This window comes from Capra hircus, chromosome 18 (genome assembly GCF_001704415.2).
Source record: "Capra hircus breed San Clemente chromosome 18, ASM170441v1, whole genome shotgun sequence".
NCBI classification, from domain to species: Eukaryota; Metazoa; Chordata; class Mammalia; order Artiodactyla; family Bovidae; genus Capra; species Capra hircus.
Window position 1 is genome coordinate 36,316,919 of NC_030825.1, and position 21,325 is coordinate 36,338,243.

The 21,325-nt window shown below is 58.1% G+C and overlaps 1 protein-coding gene across 1 annotated transcript in view; it reads right to left on the bottom strand.

Annotated features, from left to right (window-relative positions):
- ATP6V0D1 (ATPase H+ transporting V0 subunit d1) overlaps positions 1-21,325 on the bottom strand; it is a 38,101-nt gene that overhangs the window by 4,596 nt on the left and 12,180 nt on the right. The window contains exons 2-3 of the mRNA XM_005692458.3: positions 9,374-9,545; positions 1,354-1,532 (exon numbers count right to left, since the gene is read on the bottom strand). Of these exons, the coding sequence (XP_005692515.2) occupies positions 1,354-1,532; positions 9,374-9,545 (351 nt within the window). The remainder of the gene's footprint in view (positions 1-1,353; positions 1,533-9,373; positions 9,546-21,325) is intronic.

The following is a 21,325-nucleotide window of genomic DNA, read 5'->3' on the forward strand; positions in this document are numbered from 1 at the left end:
CGGACTCTCAGCCTAGGCAAGAATCCTGCTGATGTTCAACTCCCCCTGCAGAGCACAGAGGACCCCTGCCACAAGGCCCATCTGGCTGGGAAGTGGGGGATGGGGGGGCACCAAGCTGGCCTAGACTATTGCCTTAGAAGTGACCGAAGCCATACTCCAGGCCGTGTATACTGACCTGAGCTTCTCTTGCCTTCTTGCTACTAAAACTGATTCACAAAGGAGGCGGCCAGCCATAACATGATCTAATCGCCTCTGGGGCAGACCCAAGCTCAGATCATGCCAAAGACAGGCTTGCATAAGAGGCTGTGACATCCTCCCTTCTCCAGGGGCAGCTGTGGATTCAGGGCCTGGCGCCCACTTCTCTGCATCTCCCAGGAGGGCCTGGGGCCCACATGTGGAAAACTCCTTTTCCTCAGAACAAGACCTGAGTACGACAGCTGGGTGAGCAGGGACCAGGGACCCAGGGAACCATTTTAGGGCTGGCATTAGAGGCCAAAGCAGAAGAGAGCCCTTTGATCCCCAGGGAGCTCATGGACTCACTGGTTCTGTTTCTTCTTTAGAGATGGAGAACCTGAAGAAGCCACCGACAGCCTAGAACTAGCTCAGAGTTACCATGAGAGGTTAAGATATTGTGTAGATAAGGCCAAGCAGGTAAGGCCTATGCCTCTTACTGCAGGACCAAGTGCAGCTTTGGGCCCAGTTGTACAATCCTGGCAGCTTCCTGGAGGTGGTGTCCTGGGGACTAGCGTGCTGGCTATGAGGACACTAGTTGGCGATAGCCTTAGTGCCTCTCTCCAGCCCCCCTCCAAGGCAGGCAGGGGCCAATGCTGCCTAGGCAAGGCCCTGTAGGAAGCTCCCGGTTCCCCTTCCTTCCTTGGCTTCTGACATGAACTCTGCATCCTGCTGGACACTGCCTGACTTGGCCCCTGGGACCTGCTTGGTGGAGCAAGTGAAGCTGTTTGCATCCCTCCTCTGCCTCATGGGCAGCAAGTCACTACAGCCCAGCTTAGGGCCACGGTCTGTCAGAGCTCCCAAGACTCCGAGGGACCCAGGCCCCCTGAGCTCTGCCTTCCTCTGCATTCTGAAAAATCAGCCAGATTCACGAAGTTAGATCGTCTGAGTCAGGCCCTGGGGGTAGTCTGCCTGGCCGAGTGAAAGCAGCAGGAAGGGAGCAGAAGGCAGGACGAAGAGAAGAGAATGGGAGGCGAATCTGACAGGAAGAAAAAGGTAAGCAGCCATGGGTGGGCCTCACCTTCTGGCTCCAGGCTGCCCCCAGGGTCCAAAAAACCCCACCCGGAGGCACTGACATTGATGCCACTGCCCGCCTCTCCCCCCTCCGCCAGGGCCGCTCACCCAGGGGCGTGTCCACCAGAATAGCATTGTAGAGCTCGGCAGGTGTCTGTGCGATGTTCACGGCCTCCATCTGCTCGAAACTGCCGAGCGGGTGGCACTTCGGCACAAGCTCGGCGATAGAGCGCTGGTGCAGCGTGCCCGTGATGAGCAGGATTACGTTGTCGATCATGTAGCTGTAACTGCGGGAGGCACACAACAGCACGGAGCCCTTGAAGTCTGGACACAATGCCGTGCCCCATCCCCCACTTGGGCAGGCCGTCAACCCCTCAACTGCAAGCACCGCCTCAGGCTCCTCTCCCTGTCCAAGGGTGCTCCCTCCTTCAGCACCAGAAGCACAGGACAGACATGGCCCCTCCCTGAGGGATGTGTGTCGGGGGTACTTCATGTCCTTATGAGCGAGCAAGTGACGGGGAAGCAGGTCATTAACGACCCCCAGGGTTTTAACCAGTGTTTTGGCAGAACATGGGAAGCATGGGTGTACGGAGGTGGGACACACAGGCCAGCTTGGGGGATGAAAGAACTGAGAGATGAAAGCATGTTCTAGGAAGACGGAACAATGTGTGCAAAGACCTGGAGGCATTTGCTGAGTGGCAGACGCATTCGAGGAACTGAACTCTGTCAGGGTTGGCAGAGGGAGGGGAACCAGGGCGGTGCTACCAGCGCCTGGAGCCTGGAGGCGGGTCCCACGGCCCAGCTGAGGGTCCTGACTTCATCTGGAGCGTAAGGGGTCATGGGCAGGATGCAAGCAAGAGCAGCACAGTCACTCTGGCTGCTGTGGGGAGATGGGGGTGGGGTGGCGGGGGAAGATGGCCAGAGGACGGGAAGGTTGGGGAGTTGGGTAGGAAGAGGCGTGTCTAGGGAAAATCAGACAGTGGGAGGCTCCCTCTAGAGTAAGGCCGCAGGTCAGGCTGAGACGGACAGGAGCTGTCCTGTGCAGCCCACTGGGAGAACAGGGCGCTGCTTCCTCCCTTAGGGCCTGAGGCCAGCGCGAGGCATCCACCCAGATGGCCTGGAGGGGGCCCAGAGACCTGGAAGGAGCTGGGGCTCAGGTCAGTGCCCTCCAGCCCAGAAGACTGGCTCTGGACAGCACACGGGCAGCAGAGGGGGCTGGAGAGCTGGGGCCTCCCACTTCAGACTTGGCAAGGGGCTCTGCCTCCACCCATTAAGACAAGGCCACAAAGGGGCCATGGCCCAGAGCTCTATGTAGTCACCTGCATGAGGAATGGGGTGAAGAGGAACAGAGGGCCCCAGTCAGGCTGCAGGAACCACAACTCTCCTACGGCTTGTCACCAGTGATGAGCTCGGGCATGAGGGGGACCGCTCCAAGGCCAGAGAGGGACTCCCACTGAAGGGTGGAAGCTGGCCTAGAGGCTGCTGCCCTGAACACTGAGCACAGACCCCACCTAGCTGTCAGGTGGGCCACCAGCTGTCCTGTGACAGTACCTTGAGCACCCAGTGTTGAGACTGTCCAAGGTAGGAAGTGCCCCCAATTCCAAGGGAAGAAAAGGAGGAAGGTGGTGGCCTAGGCCTCAGCTCAGGGCTGGCTACTGGGGGAGCTCCCACAGGGCCTGCCAGGAAGGCGGCAGGAGGAGAAAACCACAGTTCCTGTCCCGACCTGACCCCCACCCCCCTGCTTGCTACACACTCCCCCAGCTCCCACCCAGCCCAGCGCCCTGCTATGACCTCTGCTCTCCTGGGCTTCGGGCCAGGCAGCTGCCCTCTCTCCACCCCAACCCGGCTGGGTCAGCTGCAGGATGTGTGCTGAGAAGAGACAGGCCTGCCTCCTCAAACCGGGGGCGGCAGACAGAGGCTATTCGCAGCCGCGAGGCCCAAACGGCCAGCCTTTTGTCCCTGACCTGACCCAGCTGGCAGCATGGAGGGACTTCGAAGAGAACCCGCTAGGGTTCTGTGCTGTGGTCTCCAGTCCTAGCCCGCATCGTCCCCTACCCTGCACAGCACACCTATCCTGCCCCTGCTGCCTCGAGAATCGCATGCACCCCAGGACCCACAACACTCCACTTGTGACCCATCCAGCCCCACTGACGTTCCCTAAGAGAGCCACAGAGACCCCATTCCGAACCTGACGATGCTCTTTCATGCTCTCACCAGATTTTGGACAGGCAGGCGGGGAACTCTGTACCTCTTCGAGCTGTACTATCCAACCGATCCCACACCACCAGCATCAGCAGCCCCACTGTCAGAGGATGTAAGGTGCAGAGACTGGAGGCCCCAAGCCCTGCCACCCCACGAAGCGGATGAGCACGATGTCCCTTGGCCAGTGTCTACATACCTCCTCTCATGTCCAGGTCCCCATGCCCTGACTCTACACTCCCCATCTTACCGTGTCTTCTTAGAGGACTCTCCACAAGTCAGTTTCCTTTCTCTAAACCTCCCCACTCCTTGTACCACAGGGAATTCATGTATGTTGAGCATGGGACTGGCATCAGGGCCCTCCTGACCTGGCTCGGAGGTGAGCCCCGTGGGAAGACTCCACTGTCTGGCTTTGCGGCTGTCCCTCCAGTGATGTGGAACAGGCCAGCTATGATTCACCGACAGCAGATGTGGGGGCTGGAGATATCCCACCGCCAGCTGCCCACAGACTCCTGCTAGAAGTCCTGGCTGGGCACCAAGGGAAATGCTAAGCCAACTAAAGCCCCCTACTTCCTTCCAAAGCCCCCCTTCTATCTAGGTTAGGCCAGCCTTGGACGACCCTGCTCCGGGCCCAGCAGCTCCCTCCCCTAGGTCAATGACAAAGTTGCTATGGCAGCAGCCCCTGCTTCTCTCCCCTGCCCAATGAGAGCCAGGATCTCCTTTTCTGGGATGAAAGGAGCAGGGCAAGGCAGAGATGCTGCTGGCCCAGCTGTCCGCTCTTCCCCCAAGGTGAAGGCTTTCAGCAAGCAGGGAAATCCTCCTCCTTGTCATAGTCTGGCTTCAGCAGCTGCGTCCCTGCCCCCAGAAAGTCACTCCCCCAGCCCTCCCCTTACTCGGCCTTAATAGGAGTGAGTGAGGTTCCAGCTGGTCAGCGTCTCCCTCCAGAGAAAGACAGCTGGGGAGTGGACAGGCGTCTGCCCGCCAGGCCAAAGAGGCCCTCTTGGGGTGGGAGTGGGGCAGTCTGTATTCTTCTGCCCAGAGGCCTTCCTTCACCCTGTGCCTTCAAACAGTCAGCTTGGGCTGACAGAAGTCTTGGGATGGAGTTCAGAAAGCCACTTCCTCCAAGAAGTCTTCAGAGCCCCCAGCCAAGCCCTGTCCCTCTGCTGTCCCCTCTGGCGCCACCTGCTGGAGCATGATGGCTTACTCCCACGGTCTCATCACCTTGGCCTCGGGGCCAGGTCTGATGCTGGTGAGGAGGCCATGATGACTATGCACCCCAGCCAGCTCAGCCAGTTGGCCCATCTACAGCTCCGAACAGAGGCTGCTAGTAATCGTACTTGTGCTCAATCATATCTGGGTCCTATCAAGCCCTGCCCCAGTGGAAAGTGAAGCGATATCAAGCTATGGCTTCAAGCTTGGAAAGAAGACAGGCCTTACCTGTCAGGCCTGTTTCCCCTCTGCAATCAGGATGACTGTAATACAGCCCCCAGCAGAGTTGGTGAGACCCTGACCCTCAACTTATTAAAATCCTGCCCTCTCCCGAGGTCCACTTGGGTCCTTCCACTCAACCTGAGCCTTCTGGGCATCACAGAGCACTTGTACCCTCTCCATCAGGCTCAGGAGAACAGTGTCAGCACTAGCTGTTGCTCAGGGCAGGAGCGAGGCCTAGTCCAGCACCCCAGCCTACAGAGACCCTGCCGTCAACTCAGGTGGTAGCTGTGGACAGTGAAGGCTGGGGGGCCAGAAGTGGGAAGCCTAGGGATACCTGATGCCTGCTGTGACCCAGCAGAGCCCAAGGCTTGAGCAATGTGACCTGGGGAAGTGGCACGTGTGTTGACAGGCACACTGGGCATCTGAGGCCACAGTTCTGAGACAAAACTTTCCAGCTGCCCACACCTGGCTGGTGACACTGAAGCCGCTGGCACACCAGAATATGAGACCTCTCCTCCCCAAGATGGTGTGGGTCATCTAGGCTCTGCCAGTGGATGCCCTGGGCTGTAGGCAGGTGCTACCCACTGGGGATAGCCCCCTCCAGGGAGGCTCAGTTATCTAAGGTCAGAGAACTTTGAGGCCACCTGCAACTCCCTAGAGACCAAACTCCTCCCACAAGCCCCTCTTCTAGCTCCCCTTCTGGGGCCTACTCTCCTCTGGGAAACCATCATCAGATGGCCCAGATTAAGGTCCCCTCCAAAGCTAAGCCCTAATAGAGGCTCTGTCCCATGTCAGACATGCAAGTGAAAGGCTGGGCCTGGAAGGAGCTGTTGGTGCAGTATCACATGTTTTCACCATGAAATTGAGCTGAATCATCTCAAAACCACACGACTGGTGATGGCATACTTCAGTGGGATGTCTCTCACTCAGGGCCTTTCCACTGAACATGAGGCAGCTGCCCCCACTCTGGCCACCCACTCTCTGAATGGCCTCTCGAACCCCATCTGTCCCTGGAGTCTTCTCAATGAGGAAGCCTCCTGTGACCCCTGGTTCCATCTGTGGCAACTGCCCACCAGCATCCCCACAAGCTATCTGCACCACCACAGGCACCCATCCCATTGCATCCATATATCTCCCTCCTGGCACCGGCTCAGAGCTCACACTGGTCATGTGTGCTGGCTGAAGGCTGGCTGGGGTCTACAAAAGCACTGGATATTGTCTCTCATTATGGGAGGACAGAGGAAGCCTTGCCCAGCTTCTGCCTACACATCCTCAGTGACAAGGAACTCACCTGCAGAAGCCTGCCCACCATCCTGGGGCAGCTCCAAAGGCAGCTAAAAGACTCTGAAGGCTGGAGTGAAGATTAACCTCTGTGCAGGTCCCAACCTCCACCCTAGCTGGGCCAGCTTTGTCTGTGGACAGCAGTGGCATTGCTCCTGCAAGCCTCTACACCCATGATGGCGTGTCTAGCTGATGCTCCCTTTTCTGGACATGTCTAGGGTATCCCTTTCCTACAAGGTAACAGAGCCAGGGGCTTCAGGCTCTAGCTGCTCGGGATGTGTATGGTTCCCTCAGCCTCCCCTCAATTCTTCTTTCAAATGCGCTTCGCCTCAGCCAAACAGCCATCTCCTCAGGGAAGCCAGTGGTGAGTCCCCAGGGTGGGGGAAGGTCCCCTGGACAGGGGAAGGCTTCTCTGTCGAAGGCTTCACCCCTTTCTGCAACACTCCTTACTCCTGGGGTGACGCAGGGTTGAGGAGGTTAAGAAGGTGGAAAGGAGGAAGAAGAGGAGGTGGAGGAGCAGCCCAGGGAGGCAGGAGTTAAATCAAAGAGACACCGTGAGAGGAAGGAGACTGCTGGAAGGAGGTAAGGCGGATGTGGCTCCTAATTAAGCCTGGAGACCTTGGCCACATGAAGGTCAGTGGTGACCTTAGCCAGGGCCTTGTGGTGGAATGATGGGATGGCTGGAAGCAGGCTGGAGGCTCAGGATGGAGGAGGTGAGAGAATAGAGAGTGAATGTAAAAATTTAGGCTACACAAGATGGGCTTTTAATGGTGTGAGAGATCGGAGCTTGTTTTAGATGCTGTTGGGAAGAATTTGGAAGTGAAGAGGTGGGCCGTCTACCCAGAGAGAAGGCTGGAGGCAGGAGATAGATGGTGTTTAAGATGGGGAGGTGGTCACCCCACCTTGAGGGAAGCCTGGGGAGCTGCAGGGTGCTGAGTGGGGAGAGCAAGCAGCCGGCTGGGCAGGCCAGGCCAGCTGAACAAGTGAGCGTGCCTGTCTGGCAGCAGGGAAAATCCACCAACACTGGCTTCCCCGGCTCTGCTCCCGGCAGTGGAGGTGGGGGCGGGCGCCTGCAGGCTGGAGGCTGCTGGGCTTCCTCCAGGGCTGGGGAGCTGCCAGCCGGGCGGGACCACGAGCTGGGCGGCCAAGAGAGCTGCGGATGTTGGCAGAAGAGCGCTCAAATGATGGATCAGGGAACCTCAGCTGGGGAGCGAGGACAACCAAGACAGAAGGGGTGGCGGGGAAGGAAGCGAGGTCCAGACCCTGCTGAGTCCGGAACCTGTGTCCCTCAAGGGACTGAGAGTGGGCCGGAGGGCCTGAAGGCCGTGGATAGAGAGGGGGTGCCTGACTCAGCGGTTTCAGGGGTGGAGCGGTTCCAGGTGGTGACATGGTCTTGGGCAGCCATCGCGGGGGTGGCTGAAATGGAGACCAGACGAGTGGGTCACTGGAGATGACGAGGTCATGAAGCGAGCAGCCATAGGCTCAAGGGGACTGACACGTGGCTGCTGAGTCCTTCCTAGGAGAGAGCAGGAGCGAGGAGATGGGACGCTGTGAGCCACAATCACCTATGAATGGAAGGGGCGGGGAAGTGACGGTCTGCCCTAGGACAGCGCTTGGCCGCTTTAAGCAAGCTCGGTGCCTGCAGCCAATCTCCAGCAAAGAGCTGGCGGCTGTGAGGCCTCAGTCACGCTCAGAGTTGTCTCCAGTTTCATGGCATGGCAGGCTGAGATCAAGTCTCTGAGGGCACCAAGACAAGCCAGGCGGCACAGGCAGGGGGCCAAGCCGGCAGCAAGATGGATGACATGTGCCCTCCGATTGCTGGCAGGAGGTCAGCCTCCTCTGGCCGGCCTAGCTGGCAAGGCCAGAACTTCACCAGGAAGCTGAGGGAGCCCTGTGCAAACAAGGCGAAGGCTGGGCTCTGGTAATAAACGCACTGCTTCCTGGTACGTCCTTTGGCCTTGGCCTTGGGGTGAAGGCCACACAGGCCCAGGCTAGGGGTTGACTGACAGGCACTGCAGTATAAGCCCCAACGCAGCAGCACGAGATCCACCCCTTCTCTGGCCTTCTGCCCAGTAGGACCATGTTGGCTGTACACTGACAGAGGCAACGGCAGTGTGATCACAGACCCAGCCAGGACAGCAGGGGGGGCCCCCGGAAGAAGGCCAGAGGCCAGGAGAGAGTCTGAGCTTGGGTGTCCCAGGCTGTGACCCCTAACCCAGGACAGGGCCCTTTCGGCAACAGCCCATACTTGAGCAACGCATCTTGAGTCAACGGCTGCTCCTGGCTGGCGGTGGGCAGCAGGCTTCCAGCCCTGTTCCTGCAAATGTAGGTGTGGCAGGTGTACAGATCCACGGGTCTGGGGGCACCACCATAAGGGAATGGTTAACTAGACAGTACACAGAAGAGTACCTGAAAGGCTTCCCACAACACAAGCATATACTCCGACGACGTGGAGTGCGCTCCTGGATGCCAGCCACCCATGCCTCTGTCCACCACCTGCGCTGGGCAACCACCTGGCATGGGCCATCTCTTTGTCCACCAGGCCCTGGCTCCTGGGCCGTCCTGGTAGAGGGGCCTCTCTACCTCCCTGTTCCCACAGGCGCACCTGGCAAGCAGAAGCTGCCTCATCCAAGGCCTCCCCAGCCTGAAGGACCCAGGGTCCTTTCCTGTCAGCTTCTCCAGGAGCTTCGTGGATGTAGGCCCGCACCCAAGGGTTAGACCACAGGAAATCTTGGCAGCCAAGAAATGTCAGGACAGGGGCCTGGGCCAGAGCTCAGAAAGGCGGCCAGGTGCTCAGCACCCCCCTCACCCTGCCCCCTGCTCCCTGAGACCCAGGGCCATGGGCAGAGACAACAGACGAGCCACAGCCCAGACAGGGTCACAGGGCCTAAACGGTCCCTCCACAAAACCTGACTCTTCAGAGCTCTGCCCATTCCCTGATCCCATCCTGGTGGGTGGGAGGTGAGTGTTCAAGGTGAATGAGAGAAAAGGCTCCTGTCACCCCTTGTCTCCATGACACCAGGGGTGCAGGGAAAGCAGCTTCACCCAGTGCGACCACATGGGACACTTGTGCCACCTGACTCCCAGACAGCAGGAAGTGGCTGGTGACCCATTTTATAGGTGATGGCCTGGGCCCGGGGCTGTTGAACGACCAGCCTGGCCACTCAACCTGGGAGGACCCTGCAGGCAGAAGAAAGGCACTATAGAGGATGCTCACGTAATGAAGTCCAGGAAGCTGGCGAGCGGCTCATATGCATGGTTCCTCATGTGACGGAACTCCACCACCATCTTCTCCTTGAGCCGGTCATCGATGACGGACACTGTCAGCGGCGAAGCCTCATTGGCCAAAAAGTTGCCATAGTCAGTGCTCTGCAGGTGCAGCTTCAGGTCTGAAACCCAAGGGTGGAGGGTGAGAGCTGGACGTGCTGAGCCTCCCCAGGATCCCAAGTCCTCATCCCCACCCCAACTCTGGGCCCCAGCCCCTCCCCTGCTGTTGTGTCCTGCTGCTACCCTGAGCTCCCATCCCCACCTCCGCCTCCCTGTTGGCTCAGAGCCTACTCCAGGGCAGTCAGGCCAAGATTCTGAGATGCTCCAGACCCTTGGGCCCCGAGCCAGTACACTGGGGCCCAGAGTCCAAGCACAAGTAGAAGCATTGTTCCTCCAAACAAGAAGGCCTGGGAAACCCCAACCCAAGGTGCCATTCACAACCTGCAGCCTTTGAGGCTCTCCTGCCTGGTGAGCTCCAGGGGGCCTAATTTAGTGCAGAATGAGACATGGGCCCTACCCTCCAAAGCTTCAGAGAAGGAAGCCAACATACCCTGTGGCAGAAATAATGCATACGAAATTACGGACATGCCCCATGCCACGGGTAAAGTGGAGAGGGAACCAAGGCAGGGCAGAGGATGAGGGAGCACTCCAGGCTGGGCCAGGTAAAATGCAGGGACAGGAAAATGCAGAGGTAACAGCTGCAGGATGGCATGAGCAAGGAGCGGCCTAGAGGGCAAATGAGGGGTGTGAGCAGGAGGCGAGCTGGGAAGACAGACTGGCTGTGCCCGAGAAGCAGCTGGAGGCAGGCAGCCAAGCCCACAGGCTCTCCTGAGCTCTTCTGAACAGAGGTGAGGGAACAGGGACAAAGGTGAGAAGACAGGGCAGAAGGGCCCTGGGGAAGCAGACAGGTGAGTCCCAGGGGACTGTGGCAACAACCAGTCTCCCAGCTTCTGCTCGTGCCTCCCACACTGCAGTCTCTTCTCCATCCCACAGCCAGGGTGCTCTTAAAACACCGGGCAGAACCTCCCACCGCATCTGCACACCCTAACCTCAGGGCCTCTCCCTGTCCCCCTGCTAGAAAGTGAGGAGCTCTCCTCCAGTGGCCCTCTCCAGAAGCCACTCCTGCAGCCCTACCACTCTATTCCTTCACTTGGGCCACTTTTCTTTGTTAACACATCACATCCCACCCGGCACGGGGCACACAAACCACGATCGCAGGGACTCTGGGCCACTGCAGTATCGCAGAGCCAAGAACTCAGTCTGTTCTGGTGCATCTTCCCGTTCAGTAAATTACTGTGGAACAAACGGAAGACTGGGAAGAGCAGTGGTGAAGACAGCAGGAGGGTTTGCTCCTGAACACGCAAATGCAGGACACTGCGGTGGCCACGGCAGCACCAAGGACAGTGGCTGTGTGGGCACATGCAGGGGAGTGTGCATTAAGGCTTGACGGCAGAGGCGGGCTCCTGCACGCTTTCTGTCCGCTGAGCAGACTGCCCAGAGGCATGAGAGGAAGGGCCGCACCTGGGAACACTTCCACAAGCGCCCCTGCCATGGGTCCAGGGGCCTACAGGGCCGTGCTATCCTGGGACGCTTAGCGAGGAAGGGCGAGTGGGACACATCATCACTCCACGGACTGAGGGGACCCCATCGGGAGAAGAATGCTCCCGGCCCGGAGTCAGGTGTATCAGAGGAGATGGAAGAATGCCTACGAGGGAGGTGTGGAGGTGTGGAGGGAGGGGTGCTCGCCACTGGGGTGGACTCTTGACACCTGCGTCTCTCGGTGGCCCCTGGGTGACAGGCAGCACTTGTGTTCCTTTGCGGTTCCTGGGCGCGCAGAGTGAACTTTAACCTCGTGAGGCCTGCAGGGGGTCTTCCTCTGCTGCTTTTACCACTGCTTTACTATTCACACTTTTTTCCCATGCCACCCAAAAGGGGGACAGAACTGAGGACAAGTCAGGGAAGGGAGAAGCCACCAGTCTCTGCTCTGCCCCCAAGGACCCCACCCCCCTCCGTCCTCGCCCCAGGCCATCTGCCTTGGCTCCACTCTTCCCGCTCCTCACTAGTCTGGCCAAGGCCCACCTATTCCTGAAAAAGGCACAGGTGAGAAGATGCTTCGCTCAGTAACACTCAACTTGTTGAGCATTAACCATCTGACTGTTACAGAAAAACTCTTAACTGAGGGGTTTCACTGTATTAGCAAAAGCCTGTATTTCTATCTCTAGTAATAGGTTTTATATGCTAGATTTCAATATGTTTGGCTCTGGATAAGTGTAGAACTTTTTTTTTTAAAAGAAACATGGTTTACTTGCATAAAATTGGTTGGTTTTAAGAGCCTGTTAATACTCGCAAAGTGGTTTTGGTTGTTGTGAAACAAATGGTGAGTATGAACTGGTCCCTCTTACTTTCATACTGAAATGAACTCTATTTAACTTATCAAGTCATTTGCCATACGCCCTGCTTTTATCTGTCAGTAAATACTATGATACTTGAAAAAACTAGTGGGCAGGGATTTCTGGCCCGAGCACAGCAGGTGCTCCAGTCCCCACTTGGGGAAGCCACAGCGTGGAGAGCGGCTGGAAGCCCAGTACGGCATATGGTGTTCTGGGTCAGATGGTCTGGCACCGCAGCTGGCGGCTAAACCTGTCCATTTATCCATGTTTATCCATCCAGCCACTGCAGCCAACAAAGTCCTTCTCGGGCGGTGAGCCTCCCAGCCGGGACTTGGAAATCAGACCAGATGCACAGGGCAGAAACCAGGGTTAGGGCCCCTCGTGCCAGTGGCCCCACTGTTCTCTGGGACAGTGAGTTTGGGTGCTGGAACCCAGCCCAGTCTCCTGATTCCTACCCTCCACAGCACCCAGGGGCTAGGCCTCCCACCCACACCCGCCCTGCCCCCCGGGATCCCTGCTGCTGGAAGGCTTCCCCACGTGTTGCGCTGCCCCTCCACGAGAGCTGCGCAAGCTCTCTGGCAGCCTGAAACCTCTCTGCTCCAGCCTCAACTCCATGGGGCTGCTCTGCTCCCTCACCAAGCACCCTCTCTCCTCTCCAGCTCCCACCAACTCCATTTAATGACTGGCACTGATCAGGTGGGAGGCAGTACCTCAACCCAAAGTGGGAAACAAGACCCTACCTGGAGAAAGATGGGGCCCTGCTGAGTACTCAGCCCCACGCCAGCAGCGACCTGTGTGCTGGATCTCCCAGCCATGCCCATTTATTTTGCTGTTTCGGAAAAAGGCAATCAGAGGGAACGTGACAGGTGTCCAGAATCCCAGTCAAGTATAGTGGGGCAGCGGATTGGGATCAGGCCTGCTGGGTTCTCTCCACCCTCAACTCCAGACTCCATTCCTTCCCCACCCCTTACATTTTTTACCCTTCTACCATGGCCCTTGGCCCAGATGGGCCTTTCAGATATGGACCCAGCTGCTCAGGCAGACCTTCGTTCCAGAAGAGCTGGGAGCCCCCAACTCTTACATTTTTGACCCTTCTGCAACCCACTCCAGTACTCTTGCCTGGAAAGTTCCATGGACGGAGGAGCCTGATAAGATACAGTCCATGGAATCACGAAGAGTCACACATGACCGAGCAACTTCACTTCCCATTGGGAAGTGGCCCAGGATGGGCCTTTCGGATATGGACCCAGTCCCTCAGGCAGACTTTTGTTCCAGAAGAGCTGGCAGGTGACAGAGAGGTGAGAGGAGCCTGGGCACGGCCCTGGAGAACCTCGGAGGCCACTTGGACACTCACTGCCCACCTGACAAAGGCCCTGCACTGGCATGACTCACGGACAACCCCTCTGACATCACCTGTGCTGCTGGTGGTTCCCAGAGAAGACAGGGCTCTCCTCTGCACGCCCCCCGCCCCTGGGGCTTCCCGTGGTCGTTAAAGCAAACACCCTTGTGCCTTGGCTGCTGCGTTTTGCTGACACTGCACCTAGGGACTTGGCTGCTGGAAAGCAGACGGCCGGGTGGTTTCTGCTGGCGTTTGTCAGATGAGAGCAAACCCGGGAGATTCTACTGAGACTCCTGCCCAAGGCCTGAGGAATCTTCCTTACCAGGAAACTCATGTTTAAAAGCCCCCAGTGACGCTGTCAAAGGACCACTCCAGACCACTTTCCCCGGCCAAGCCCCACTTTGCCCTGTGATCCAGGGTGAGGGGACAGCCCACCAGCCCAGGCGGCGACTTGGAGGCTGGCAGGCTAGCTGATCTTTCAGCTTGGACCACACAGTGCTCTTGAACCAGCTCTAACCCTGCTGGAGAAACCTGGCACCCAGGCCTAGCGGCTGGCAGCCCCAAGCCCTTTACTCAGTCCTCAGGGCTGAGACAAGCCCATTAGAAACCATCCCCCTTGGCCCTCCGGCTTCCTGCTTTCTCTGAGGGATGTGGAGGAGGTATGACTGGGGGTGGGATCAGAGCACAGGAGGAGAGGCCTGGAACTTGTTGAGAGCTTCGTGGGAGACTCGGCCACCCAGCCCTGGCCCAGCCCCCGAGGGCAGACAAGGACGCCAGGGGCTCTGGGAAGGCCGGGGCTAACTCTGCTCTGCGCCCTGAGCTCCGCAGCCTGAAAGCCTCGGTGACAGGCCCTGAGAGCCCCAGACATGCCTGGGCTGAGGCTAGAGCAGTGTTCTGGTTAGCACAGACTCGGGGGACCACTCTGGTCTACCCACAAGCCCAGCTGTCTACCCCAAATCCTCCCATCCATGGCCCAGAACCAGGAATGTCTGGCCAGCTTGGGATCTCTCACAGCAAAAGACTTCCTCAGAGGCTGAGTTCTCATGTCCAAGAAGATGCTGCTGCTGCTGCTGTCAGGAAGTTCTCTCTGAAGTCTGACTTGAAGACCTCCTCAGAGGAGGCTGATCAGCTCGGTTTCCCAGTGCCTCCAGTCTCCCTTGAAGGTCTGGGACTTGCTCCTCAGGACCCCTCAAACCCACCCAAGACCCCCCAGACCTCCTCTGCTTCCCAGTGTTGCTGTCCCAATGTTCTGTGACTGTTCTTCCAACTCTGCCTCCCGGGGCCACCGAGGCCTCCTCACTGCTGCAGGGCTCTCTTGCTGGCCTCCTGTTCCACATCTTCGCTCCCTGTTCCCAAGCCCACTCTCCACACCATCACCGGAGGGCAGTCTTCCCACTCCAACGTGTCGCTGTCACCTCTGCGAGCAGCCCCCGTGGCCCCCGAGTCTGACCTCCTCCCCCAGCCCATGAGGCCCCACAGCTCCGGCCCAGCACTGCCTCGGCTTCCAGTGCTGTTCTCCAGTGAGGGTGACCCGCCTGTGAGCTCTGCTCCAAGGAAGTGCTCCCAGGAAGTGCACACGGTACCCGGGGGAAGCCCTGAAGTGCGGGAAACAGGGCCGCTTCCTCGGGCCCAGAGGGAGAGGCTGGGCTGGGAGGGCACACCCCCAGCATGCTGAGTTGAGAGTCCTGCCCTCCCTCCTCCACAGGGCTCCCCATTCTCCCTGAGGTTGCCTGTATCAAAGACCACCGTCCTTGCTCCAGCAGGGTCAGCCAAGCTCTCAGAAGGCGTCCAGGCGGGCTGTAGCCCAACACCCACCTGGTGTGGTGGTTCCTCCCAGGGTCCTGCCAGACTCCTGGAGGCCCCACAGCCGCCACCTGTCCCTCCACTTCCTGCCTATTCCAACCCAGGTCCGCCAGGCCAGGACCCCTCAGAGCAGAGCCCTGGCCCCAGCTAGCACCTTTGATTACCACTCTCACCCTGATTAGCAGGAGAGCACGGGGACCCCTAGCCTGTCCAAGGCTCTCTCCTCTCTGAAGGACCAAGCACGGGTTTGGCAGCCAGCTCCAGCCAGGCCTTGAGAGGTGGCAGCTGGGCAGCCCTGCCTCCCACCCGCTTCCTGAAATCTTTCCTAGATCCTGCCAGCCCTGAAAGTCATCTTTTGGCCTCACCAGGGCTTCCAGGCGTGGGCAGTACATGGTGTCTCCAGTCCCTAACCTCTGCAGCTTCTCCCCACGAGCCTCAGAGAGGCAGGAAGGGAGGGTCTTGGCCCAGGCCAGTGGTTGGTCTCAGGCTGCCCCAGGGGCCCAGCAGGCACAGAGGCGGCCCTGGCACAGTCCGCAAGGCGGGGCAGCCCCCGACTCTCGACTCACCCATGGCCTCATGGCCCATGAAGGGGCCCTGCTGGCCAGCTGGCCATGGCTGAGTGTGAGAGGACAGTGTGTTCCCAGACTTCACTTCTGCTTTTCCAGAGGTCACTCAACGATGCTCTCCTGGGGAGCTCAGGGGTTTTCAGGAATTGAGGTCCACTGAGTGAAACCAGATGTACAAATACACTCCCTAGAGCCCAGCGTGCCCATCCTGCCACTCCCTGCGAGAGTGGCGGAGCCCTGGAGCCTGTTCCACCACTTCCCTGGGCCCAGGTGAAGCAGCTGTTTTGAAGGAACTGGCTCTGGGCTCTTCCTCCAGTGCTCATTTGGCCCTATGAGCTCACTAATGCTGCAACTTCCAGGAGCTCAAAGCAGTGAAACTCAGACAGAAGGACAGATGTGGACAGATGGCCAGGCTGGTGGCTCCACAGAACTGTAACTCCCCCTGAGCAAATGGACTGTGTTTGGGTCTCCTCTCCAGGCTCTGGGTGTGGGGGGAGAAGGGGGAACCTCTCTTCTTCGCCTCAGCTCCAAAGCAGATACTGCGCTGGCTGGCTGGCTGCGCAGGGTCAGAGTGCCTCACCGGTGCTCCCAGTGCCTCACCGGTGCTCCCAGCGTGGGAGCCACGGCACACAAACTGTTAACCCTGCGTTTACCTGCAGCGCAGACTAAGCATTCTCTCACGCCCAGGCTCTGCCCGGGCCCATCCCAGGTTCCCTGCCAACCCCATGAAAGTGACCAGCCCTGCATCCCAACCCTTCCTATCAAAGGCCACCTTTTCCCCCTCCTCCCTCAGATGTCAACTGGCATTCCCTATCCAGAGCCCTGGCATTGCTCCCACCCCAAACTGAGGTGCCCACGGCCTCTTGCTGGCCCAGGAAAAGGTCCATAGACAACTACAGCCCCACTTCACCAGGTCACTGGTTTCAGGACATAGTTCCTTAGGTGCCTCAGTGGGATGACCGGGAGAGACCCCAGGCTTTCAGGCCTCAGTGACCTGAGTTTAAATCTTGCCCCACAGCTTGACCCTGAGCAGCTTGTAGAATCTCTGGACCCAGGCTCCTGGCTGTCACCTGATGAAAGGTCCTGCAGTGCCAGCTTCCCAGGGTAGCCACAGAAATGGTGGCCCAGAAATGGTGTTGCCCAGAGTAAACCAAGCCCTGCACAGCAGTCTCTCTCTCCTGGCGGAGGTTCTCACCCAGGGCTCCCCAGCTGACGGGCCTGGCCCCAATCAGGTGGCCTGTGTTCTGACTCTGGGCCATTGCTCAGGCTGTCCCCTTTGGCATTCCACAGGGTACTCCTGCCCTTCCTTCCCATGGCCCTGACCTTTCCTGGGGGCCCTGGTGTGTCCTCTCCCTGGGGGTCCTCGGGCAACATGGGCATGCATGCACACAGGCCCCTCTCTGCTCTCTCCTGGGGAAAGACGAACAAAGTGGGCTCAGAATCTGGGACTCCGGTCCCTAAGCCCACGTCCCACCTCATCTATGAGGAGGATCATACAGAGCTTTGGGCAGCCCAGCCCCAGGCACCTGGACAGAGGCTAGGACCCAGGTCTGCACCCCTGACAATATGGTGAGCTACTGCCCTGCTGCCCTCGGGAGCTGGTGCAGCCAAGGACAGCTCTTGCTCCATGGGAAGCCCCTGGGCCGGCGTGCCAGCAGTCTTGGGAAGAACCTGGAGACTACTGCTGGCACGGTCACATGCAAGTTACTGGGTTTCAGCTGGCAGGAGGCAAAGACCCTGCAGGAAAAGGACAGTGAGTCCTCCTTCCCAGGTCCCTAGACTAGCATTCTGTCTCATGCTTGGAGGCCTTTCAGTGAGGTGCAGCATTCCCAGAGGGGGGATGGGACTGAGCTGTAGCCATGGCACAGCTGACTCTGGGGTTGCTGACACCACCCACCCGCATATCAGATACGGGGATCTGATAAGCAGGAGTGTCACTCCCTGGTCTAGGAGGCAGCAGGATGTCTGACTCGGGTTCACCACCCTTCTCCCCGTTCCGAGACAGGTGGCAGGTGCTGGCAGAGCACATTTAATTACCCTCATGCTCTCAGGAACACCTCGTCCCTGCGGCTGGGAGAATGAAAGCATCACTCACAACTCATGAGGAAGTCAACCCATCCGACAGTCAGGAGGGTGCCAGGCGGGCGACGGTCCCACGTGCCAAAGGGAGGGGCAGAACTGGTTACGGCTGCACCCAGGGCAAGTTCCAAGAAGCTCTTCGCTGACTGAGTGGAGATCCGCCTGGACAGCCCCTCACCAGGACATCCCCACCCAGGGCTCCCTGGAACTGGCACGTCCCAGGAGACACAGGGCTTGGAGGGTGGCTTCCCCTGTTGCCCTCCCCTGAGAATTAGCTAGCCCGCCTCACCCTGGGAGGCAGGGGCCACACCTCTGCTGCTGCCTGTACTTTGACCCTGAGCAGGCTCTTTTCCAGGCTCACCACCTCAGTTACAGAGCCTGCAGGCTGGAGTGGACCTGGGGCTTCTTGGCAACAGATTCTTTTTGCACTTTCCCAAAAATGTAAGTCTGCCTGGGTGCTGAATGAGAAGAGGGATAGAGGTCCGGTGTGGCCAGGTGCCAGGCAGCCCAGGAAAGGCCAGCTGTGACAGGGAGCTTCTCAAAAGCTGGCCTGTGCCCATGACAGGCTCCTGGGTCCACTGGTCCACACCACCTGAGCAATCCTCTCTGCCCTTAGTGCTTGGCTTCTGTTCTACATGCACTGTCCTCTAGAAGAAGGACCCAAAGAAAAATTGGAGCTCACTTCAACTAGGGAAAAGCAGTTTTAAGACCCCCAGGGGGTGCTGTTCCCAGTAAAATTTAAGCCAAGTCAGGCTGGATCCTGGAGGAGCATCTTGCCAGCTCCACAGTACTTAAGAGTCCAAGTTACGGAAATACTCATGGTGCTGGGACCTAGGTGCTGTGGATGGGCTCACAGGATCAGGCCTCATCTGGGGCTGTGAGCCAGGCAGCTCTCAGCATGAAGTCTCATTCCCTGAAGCTCACAGAAACAAGACCAAGCAACCTGGGCCAGAAGCAGAGTTGACCCACTCCACACCCACATCCAGCTGAGTCAAGAGGCCTGGGCCAGGCACAAAGTGGCAGGAAGTAGCATCCACGCTGGTCCTGTCCTGCACCACGGACTCCTCACACACCTTGCTCTAGGGGCTGACAGGACACACGCAGGAGAAACAGTAAGACACCAGACTGAGCCTGTCAGTACTCAGGCCCTGAGAGAGAGGCAATTGCCCGCTCAGGGAATCTCATAGCAGAAGTTAGGTTCAAATGATGGAAGTTGGTGGAGAAGTGGGGGTGACAGGGAGGCATGGAGCCTGGGCCAGGCCTGAGGGATAACACTCCAGGACCCTCACTTTCCCCAGGCTTTGCCACACAGCATCTGGCTTAGAGGTTAAAGTATTGAGGGTGGGGAGAAATGAGTGAGCTACAACCCATGACCAGCAGCCTTGGGCCCTGTGTGTCATAGGTTATAGCTCACCTGTATTCCTCAACTCCCAAACCTTAATTTCCACACTGGATACCACATGGTAAGACACCTGGGGGGATGGAAAGCACCCCAGAATCAGGGTCTTTTTCACCTGATCACCCCTTCCCAAGTTGGAGGCTGGGCACCAAGAGGCACAGTACAGGTAGCCTTCAGTGAATAAGTGAAAAACTATCAAAAAATCTAGAGAGATGGGACTGGAGGAGCCAAGATGGATGTCAGGAGGCCATAAGCAAGGCCTTGAGCCTCACCTGGACCCAGTTTCCCTGGGAAGCTATGAGGGTTGGATAAGGTTACTTGCAGGGGCCCAGTCAGCTCTGATACTCTACTCTGATCAAGCCTGGATCTCAGTGACTCTCTGCAACTCCAGGCCCTGAGGGCCACGCAGGAGCTCAGAGTGAGCCCAGTGGCCTGGCTACCCCCTGAAACAGCCCTTGCAGAGCTTACAACAGGTGTGGGGAAGGCCCGGGGCTGTGGAGCAGCGGCAGACAGGAGAGGCCAAGCTGAAGCAGCAAAGATACCACAGACGACTCTTTGGAGGGGAAAGCCCCATCTATCAGCCAAACACAAAGCCTCAGCTGAAGTCAAAGCCTAAAAACCATTGCCTGAGCGGCCAAAGGCGGGGACAAGCCTGGTCCAGGGCCAGGCCAGGGTTGGCCAGGAAAGTGGGGCCTGGTCCTCAGTGGGGGCTGTTCCTCCATACATCCCTTTACCTGCCTTAAGTCTGCCCACCCCCAGGACCACCCACACTCACATGGTGGTAGGGGGAGGGTGGGCAGCCGCACCCTAGGCCCTGGAGCTGCAGAGTGAGCTACAGGGTGCTGGGTGCAGATAGGCAGAGCAGGCGCCAGGCCCAGCCCACGTGGCCCTTCAGGGCCTTGATTTTCCTGCCTCTAAAAGAGGAGGAAGGCCATTATTCCCATGCAGAGTAGATTTTTTTAAAAAAATCATCTAAGGAGTGGGTATTGGCTGAGGCAGAAGCCACAGAGGCCAATGGAAAGACTACTCCAAACTGGGGTGCAAGGTGGAAAGTTGCCAATTACCTGACAACCTGACTGTGTGTACCTATACCCTATAGAGCCTGGGGTGCCTGATTTGGTCTCTCCCAGAGTCACCCTACACACATGTCCCTGTATGTAGCACATGCACCCCGACATGCCCCGCCCCTCAAAGTGCTGAAGAAGGCTGGGAGGAGAGGAGTCTGTTCTGAGGATGTATTTTCCATCTCCTGGAGGGGAGAGAGTAGCAGAACCAGAGTGGAGGCCACCCAGGGAAGGATGGTGCTTCTGGGAGCCTGGGGAGCATGGCCTTGATTCCTGGCAAGCTCAAGCTCCTACCTGGTGCCCCCAAGACCCTTGGTTCATAGCTGGCACACTGTACTGAAGCTGCTGCTCCAACTCTGAGGACTGCTAGTGTGACCCAGGTGGAGGTAAATGAAGACAACTTGGAGATCAAGCCTGCAGCAGTCTGCACTGGGCACTATGGTGAACAGCATCCCAGGAGAATTCCCTGGCCTTCCTCTTCCTTACCCAGGAAGCAGGGGTACAGGGAGGTGAGGGTGGGAAGAGATGGACAGACAGGAGACACTGAGCCACAAGCCCTGTATAACCTGGGAAGGCTGACTGGGAACTTGGGTGAGGGAAGTAGGGCCCAGGGCAGAGTCCTAAGGGACAGTGGCTTAAGGCAGATGCTGCACAGAGAAGCAGAGGAGATGCACCAGTGGGTCCAGCCACACCCCCTTCCCTGGCCCTCAGACAGCTGAATGGTCCTGATGCACCCCCTTGTGGCCAAAGGGAGGAAGGCACTGTCAGCAATCCAGAGCTCGGCTCTGGCTCCCTGGATTGTAACAGCCTTGGACTCCAGGTACGTATTTCCCTTGGGTTAAATGGGGGAAAAGGCTGCAGGCACCTGCAGAGCCAAATGGAACAAGAATAGGACTGGGGTGGATGTAAGTCAAGAAAGCCAGAATGGAGACAAAGGGAGCCTGAATCTGATCATGAGGGACTAGTCTGTCTTGCATCAGTGAAATAAGTGACCTTCTGAGGGGTAAGAGTGAAGAGGATGCAGAGGAAGCCTGGGCATGTTCAGCCCTCTACACGCTTGTCCTCCAGTTCCCCTAGACCCTCCCAAGGCTCCAAATCCCTTAATTCAGCTCTCTGCTCCCTGTATCTAATGCCTAATAATATATCCTTTTTTAAAAAGTGCTTAATAACACAAAAGCAGAACAATCTACAACATGGTGCGCTCCTCCCCCATACCTCACATCCTAGCCCCCTGCCAAAACCAATAAAGAGTGGTCTCTCAA